Source organism: Arachis ipaensis, chromosome B05, assembly GCF_000816755.2.
Source record: "Arachis ipaensis cultivar K30076 chromosome B05, Araip1.1, whole genome shotgun sequence".
NCBI lineage: Eukaryota > Viridiplantae > Streptophyta > Magnoliopsida > Fabales > Fabaceae > Arachis > Arachis ipaensis.
The window spans coordinates 149,555,038-149,561,990 of record NC_029789.2 but is presented as its reverse complement, the minus strand read 5'-3'; the positions used below and the strand labels follow the sequence as shown (position 1 = coordinate 149,561,990).

General features: G+C 35.8%; 2 protein-coding genes across 2 annotated transcripts in view; one reads left to right on the top strand and one right to left on the bottom strand.

The window, feature by feature from the left end:
• LOC107645046 (serine/threonine-protein kinase BRI1-like 1) overlaps positions 1-1,305 on the bottom strand; it is a 4,085-nt gene extending 2,780 nt beyond the window's left edge. The window contains 1 exon segment of the mRNA XM_016349055.2: positions 1-1,305. This exon segment is cut by the window's left edge and continues 1,058 nt beyond it. Within this exon segment, the coding sequence (XP_016204541.1) occupies positions 1-964 (964 nt within the window). The 5' untranslated portion in view covers positions 965-1,305.
• Positions 4,316-6,953, top strand: part of LOC107645045 (COP9 signalosome complex subunit 6a) — a 3,271-nt gene continuing 633 nt past the window's right edge. The window contains exons 1-7 of the mRNA XM_016349054.2: positions 4,316-4,857; positions 4,945-5,038; positions 5,127-5,188; positions 5,303-5,381; positions 5,635-5,727; positions 6,295-6,395; positions 6,841-6,896. Of these exons, the coding sequence (XP_016204540.1) occupies positions 4,501-4,857; positions 4,945-5,038; positions 5,127-5,188; positions 5,303-5,381; positions 5,635-5,727; positions 6,295-6,395; positions 6,841-6,896 (842 nt within the window). The 5' untranslated portion in view covers positions 4,316-4,500. The remainder of the gene's footprint in view (positions 4,858-4,944; positions 5,039-5,126; positions 5,189-5,302; positions 5,382-5,634; positions 5,728-6,294; positions 6,396-6,840; positions 6,897-6,953) is intronic.

The following is a 6,953-nucleotide window of genomic DNA, read 5'->3' as shown; positions in this document are numbered from 1 at the left end:
AAAAGAGTTCCTTCAAGCTCTTGAGACCTGCAAGAAGAGCCCCAGGAATGTTTGGTCCAAGGTCATTGTGAGAAAGATCCAGAGTCTCCAGAGCCTGGCAATTCCTCAGGCTGCTTGGAAACTCTCCACCAGAGACCACATTGTGAGATAAACTCAACCTAACAAGGTTCCTGCAGCTCCCAAACCCAAACCTGGAGAACATCCCTGAAAAGTTGTTGCCAGAGAGATCCAAAAGCTCCAAAGAATCCCCCACGAAACTCTGCGGCAACTCCCCGGAGAGCTGATTATGGGAGAGGTCCAGAGTAGTGAGGTTGGCACAAGAAGCAGCAAGACTAGTTTCACTGAGTTGAGCAGAGATTCGGTTGTCAGACAAATTAAGCAGAGTCAAAGCCTGACAATTGGAGAGAGTGTAAGCCAAAATCTCAGGCTGGGAAACCTGGTTCCTGGACAAGTCAAGCTGAAGCAGAGAAGCAGCGAAGCCAAAAGGGGTGGCCGTGGCGCCAGTAATCAGATTCCTTGACAAGTTGAGATAGGTGAGAGCTCGACATGGAAGAAGTTGGTGGAAGGGGAAGTTTCCAGAGAAGTTGTTGGAGGAAAGATCAAGCGTCTGCAGAGCACAGAAGGAAGAGACAGAGAGATTCCCTAAGGAGAAGTAGTTGCCACGCAACACAAGGTGGTGCAGAGAAGGCAAAGCCGTGAGAGTTGGGAGGTCAAGGGTGCCAGCAAGGCCTGCTCCGGTGAGGTTGATGGATGTGACTTCACCTTGGGAGGAGCACGTGATGCCCCTCCACGTGCAGGGCTTGGAGGAGGAGGACCAGTCAGCCAGGAAGTTGTTTGAATCAGAGGAGACATGGGAGTCCTTGAATCTCATAAGCAGCGTAACAGCATCAGAAGAAGATGTAACTGCAACTTTAACTGTAGCCATCAAGAGTGTCGCAATAAGAAGAAGAAGTGACATGTTCATGGAGGTAGTTCCTTTCTGTTTCTGTTGTTTTCCTCATCAAACAAAAATAATGATTGATTGATTATCTGAGTTGCTGAGACATTATGACTGCCGTGTTTTGGTTTCTTGTGTGGGTGGCTCTAAATACATACCTAATCTCAGCTGCTAGCTTTGATTTTGGGGCATCTTTTGGAACAAAAAGGAGACTAGTGAGTACCACTGACTTATGAGCCAAGCTGAAATTACGTGGGGGAGAAAGGAATCAATCATATTCATATTCATATCTTATGTTATTATTATTTCAAGAAAAGTGGTCCACCTCTCTCAAACACGTAATTTTGCGTTTTTGAAAATGTGCACAACAACATGCGCAATTTCAAAAAGGCCAACTCATTGGTGCCTTCAATACAGGGGCAATCACATATTATATCATTGTTTTATGTTGAGTGTGGATATATATATATCTTTCCTAATCCTCTCAATAAATTTCATATTTAATATAGTGTATAACTGTATACTGTATAGTATATTTATAACAAAATATATGTAAGGAAGGATAAGAGTAAGACACACGTGGAGCAGACCATGTGTAGCGCAAAGTACAAACAGCAGCTTGCTTCTTCACGCAAAGGGCCGTAGAAGGAACATTTTTTTCACTAATAATATTTAATTTTAATTTAATAAAAAATTGCAACTCATACAGTCATACAGATACAGGCCGAAATACCTTTTGGTAATTTGACAGTGGTGATGGCATGGCAGGTACGATGTTCAGATTGTCTAAAGTGTGGACTGTGCTAAATAAAAACAATTGCTAGATTTTCGGGGTTGTTTCATGCAAGACAGATATTGATGGTGGGGCATCAGCAAAAACAGTAAAATGAATATCACGCTATTTTTGGCACCATTTGTTACTCATACACAAACAAACAACACACTTGCTTGCAATCTCTGATTTTGAAGAATAACAGAGAACCGTTCGAATTGTAATCAAAATATATAGTATGAGTATGAGTATTTAGGTCCAATTTGGATAAACAACTTAATTAAACTCTTTTTGACAAAATAATTTAAACAATAAATAATTATATTAAAAATAACTTATAAATAAATTATTTTGTGTTTGTATTTTATTTTATAAAAATGTGATAAAAAGTAGTTGTGTTATAAGAGAAGTCAATTTTTTAACTTTTCTATAAACTCCTAAATAACTTCTTTAAAAGTTGCAATTTGATTTTGAAAATTGCATCAGACATTAATATTACTACTTTTCATAAATCATAAATTCAAAAAAATTACTTTTAAAACTTTCCAAAACTATTGGCTAATATAGGGCCCGTTTGAAAAATTCTAGAAGTAACTTTTTTTAACTTTTGACTTATAAAAAGTAGTAGTATTAATGTCTGGTGTAATTTTCAAAACCAAATTACAACTTTCTAAAAAGCTATTTAGGAGCTTATAGAGAAGTTAAAAAAAATGACTTCTCTCATAATACTTCTACTTTTCATCACATTTTTATAAAATAAGTACTTTTCGAGTTAAAAATTCAAACACAAAATAATTTATTTATAAGTTACTTTTAATAGAGTCATTTATTGTTTAAATTATTTTATCAAAAGGAGCTTAATTAAGTTGGTTACCCAAACCGGCCATAGTACCACTACTAAAGTAAGAGTAAAATATGATTAGTGCTTTATATTATTCTCTATTAATAATGAATCAAGAAAAAAAAAGTAAAACCTGGTTTTCACTAATAACTATAGTAGTATTTGTTTTTGAAAAGANNNNACAATGAAAGCTTGTTGCTTCAGTCAAACTTCACATTTGGATTTATCTTCTTCCACTTGCCACTACTCTCAATCATTTTTAATTATTAGTAAATCTATGTGTTAGATTTCCACTTTATTAAGGAAATCGCATCGCTCCAAAAATCTCTTGTGGACTTTTCTTTTTTTTGTTTTCAAATTTCAATTATATTAGGGAACATTATCCCCTTTCTAACCCAATTCTTTCACTATGAACGAATTCTGCTTAAATTTAAGTACAGAAGAAATCATTTTTGTTTATTACTCAACTTTTATTACCAATAATAGGTTTCAATTCGGTAATTAAATGAATTATAAGTTTCAAATAAATTTACCTTTTAAAAATATTGACTAGAATTAGAAGGGAAAATACGGATAAAAGACTACAGATTTAAGAAACAAATACGTGTGCTTGTATTGTAATATCGTATTCTTCAATAATGAATCTGCCTACTGAAAGTGAATCCAACCTGAAAGGAAAGATATCTGAATGAAGTAAAAATATTACGGGTGTTTAATACCAAGCTAATTCGACAAACGAAAGTAATGTATGTGACAACATCTTGTCTATGCTCACTATGCGTATTTGCTACATTCTAACTTTACACAAAGGCATATATGGATTTTTGTTTCCAGGTTTAAAACATGGAAATAAGTTAATCCAAGCAATTGCAGTTTACATATATTTGATAATGTTTGTTTTTTATCGAGAAAAACTCAAAATAACCCCTCGAAAGACAACGAGGTTTTTGACAAAAAAAAATTTAATCCGGTCTTTGACAATTACCTCGAAAGGACAACGAGGTCCCTGTGCAAAAAAAAAAGTCAATGTTATTTTTTTTTACACAGGGACTAATCAGCCCAAAAAAATATATCAGAAGCTGGATTGGATGTTTTTTTTCTTGGGGTCTCGTTGTCCTTTTGAAATAATTGTCCGGGGTCGGGTGGAGTATTCACTCTTTTTTCTTTTCTAAGAAGAGCATCGTTAGGTCAATGAATTATAGCTCAAATGGCATTGTCTCTTCGTACTCATATAAAAGGTTGCGAATTCGAATATCCTTATCTTTGAAAAAAAAAAAAAAGAGAATGTTAGAAAACTTTTTTTGGTATTTTTTCCTAAGACTATTCATTAGGAAACTTTTTTTGTAAGAAACCCAAGTCTTCTTTGGGCTTTCCTTTGTTCTAGTCTTTTTAGTTGACAATGACAATGACAATGACAATGTCTCCACCCTTTTTCGGCCTAAATACAATATCCTAAAAGGTCAATGACCAATGGGCTTTTTGGTTATTTCTTCTTGGTTTTGTTTTTTCAGTCTCTCTTGTTTCACTCCCCCCTTCCCGTACCCAAAAAAAAGGTACATTTTTTATTTTCCTCTTCTTATTCTTTTTTTTTTAGCAAAACCCTAATGTGTAACTGTTATTTCAAGTCCAAAAAAAAAAAAGAAAAGAACTGTTATCATATACTGAATAATTCAATTTGTTGTAGTAATCTAGCTGGCAATTTTATACATAATAAGATATAATTTGTTTTTGAAATTAAATTATTACTTATGAATTATCAATTTTTTGTTTTAGAGGCGAGGCAAACACAAGCAGCGTGTAGAAAGAAGGAACTAGGAAGGGTGGTGTGGTGAGGGTAACAGAAGATAGCAGTACAAGTGAGTAGTGACTAGTGAGTTGAATATGATACAACAGGAACCCTAAAACCCCCAATTAATTCATTCTTTCGAAACCCTAATCCTAATTGAAGCAATGGCGTCTTCGTCCAGTAGCGGATTGACGTTCAAGGTGCATCCATTGGTGATCGTGAACATCTCCGACCACTACACTCGCGTCAAGTCGCAGCTCAACCCTCCCAATTCCAATGCTTCTTCCAATTCCTCTGCTCCGCGGGTCTACGGTGGCGTCATAGGGGTCCAGAAGGGTCGCACCGTCGAGATCTTCAACAGCTTCGAGCTCCTCTACGACTCTTCCACCCACTCCCTCGACCGCGCCTTCCTCGAGAAGAAGCAGGAGCTCTACAAGAAGGTCTTCCCTCACTTCTATATCCTCGGTTGGTACTCCACCGGCACCGACGCCCACGAATCCGACATGCACATTCACAAAGCTGTAAGCCCTACCCTAATCCAATCCAATTCAATTCAATTCAATTCAATATATGTTCATGATTTTATACTGTCCCCTTAATCCTAACAGTTGATGGATATCAATGAGAGTCCCGTTTATGTTCTCCTGAACCCTTCCATCAATCATTCTCAGAGGGACCTCCCTGTCACTATTTTTGAAAGCGGTATGTATGTTGTCATTCGTTTGCTTTTTCATTGTCTTTTATGTACTGAGGAATGGATTTCTGTGTTATTGTTGAATGATGCTTGCAGAACTGCATGTTATAGACGGAATTCCCCAACTTATTTTTGTTCGCTCCAGCTATACTATTGAGGTTCGGTTTTCATGACTGTTTTGCTACCTTTCGTTTTTCATGTTTTAGATTGATGCTCCTTAATAAGTTCATAGATTTACTCCTTCTTCTTCCCTTGTTCTCGTTCTGTTGAAGACTGTCGAAGCTGAACGGATCTCAGTGGACCATGTTGCTCATCTTAAGCCGTCGGATGGTGGTTCTGCGGCCACACAATGTGAGGGTTCCTCATTGACCCTTAATTTCCAATATGGTTTTTAATTTGCTCAGCAAGCCTATTTTTAAGACAAACAAGTTTGGCTTCTGTTATTGTTATATTTCATAACAAATTTGATGATAATCAAATTAATGTCTCTAGAGGAAGGCCCAACTTTACTATAATTTAGATGTGGCTGACTCTTCCAAGTGGGATAAAGCTTGGCTTTTTTACAGTTGCATCTAATTAATGCCATGTTGTGTCCCTTTTACAGTGGCTGCTCACCTTACTGGTATACACAGTGCCATCAAAATGCTTCATAGCAGAATTAAGGTGCTGCATCACTATTTGCTCGCAATGCAAAAAGGTATGTGGGCACTCTTTAGTGAAAAACTGGAATTTAATGATGAGATATTCAGTAATATTATTGGAAAACTTTCCCACTTATATAAAAATATCATATTTTTAAATTATTCAGTCATAATAAATAACAAAGTTTTTAATTTTCATGTAGTTATTTATCTATTCTGGTAAAGAGATGTGGCATAAATAAAATCTTTGACATGCAACAATTAGCTGGATAAGATTTAGGATCAAAGTCATCAATTCATAAAGTAATCATTTTCTTTGGGAAAAAAAAAAGGGGGGGGGGTACTTATTTACTAGTAGGATTTTCTATTGGTCTATCTGCATTCTGCCATTTATGTAGCTTAATCTCTGCTAAGAAAAATCTAATTTTGAAGTTTTTATTTATCACATATTTAAGCGAATTCAACACTCAACTAGTTTGCTAAGCCACGTTCAAGTTAATAGGTGCACAGTGTTTCCATGGGAAGTATTTCTGTTTCTGGCTTGAACAATATTATCATACATGATCCACATATGTTGAAACTTCCAGTAGTAACTATTGTTTCAACCTTTGTTTAAAATGCAGGTGATGTTCCTTGTGAAAATTCACTGTTAAGACAAGTGTCAAGTCTCCTGAGAAGATTGCCTGCTATTGAATCTGGGAAATTTCAAGATGATTTCTTAATGGTGAGTAGATTACTTTATCAAATTTGGACTAGGGAGCATGCATTATGTATAGAATAGTAATAAGCAGTGATAGACCCAATTTTGCCGGATATATTTTTTGCCTGAGAGCGTCACTAAAATATGCATGTGCTTTGGTCTGCCATAAGAGAAAGGAAGTTGGGTTTATATTATGATGATTAATCAATTCTTTCATGCTAGTTGTGCCAATTTATTTGTTGAAAGAGGTAGAGTTAAGGCACCATTGCAATTACATGAGGACTCTTGGTCTTGGAGGACATGGAAATTTTAGAATATTGCCATATACTGATGTTAAAGTTGTTTATAAGTAAGGATAGGGGTAAGGTTTCATATGGTTGTGGGCTCAATATCAATATCATGATTAAGGTAGCATAATTAATTACTTATGTAAAATTCTGATGCTTATGTTATCTTCTTTCCCTTTTAGGAATACAACGACACTTTATTGATTAGCTACCTTGCAATGTTGACCAACTGCTCAAGGTATGACGTAATTGCAACTGTCTTCATTTTTCTTTCAGCTTTTGTAATTGTGGTTGA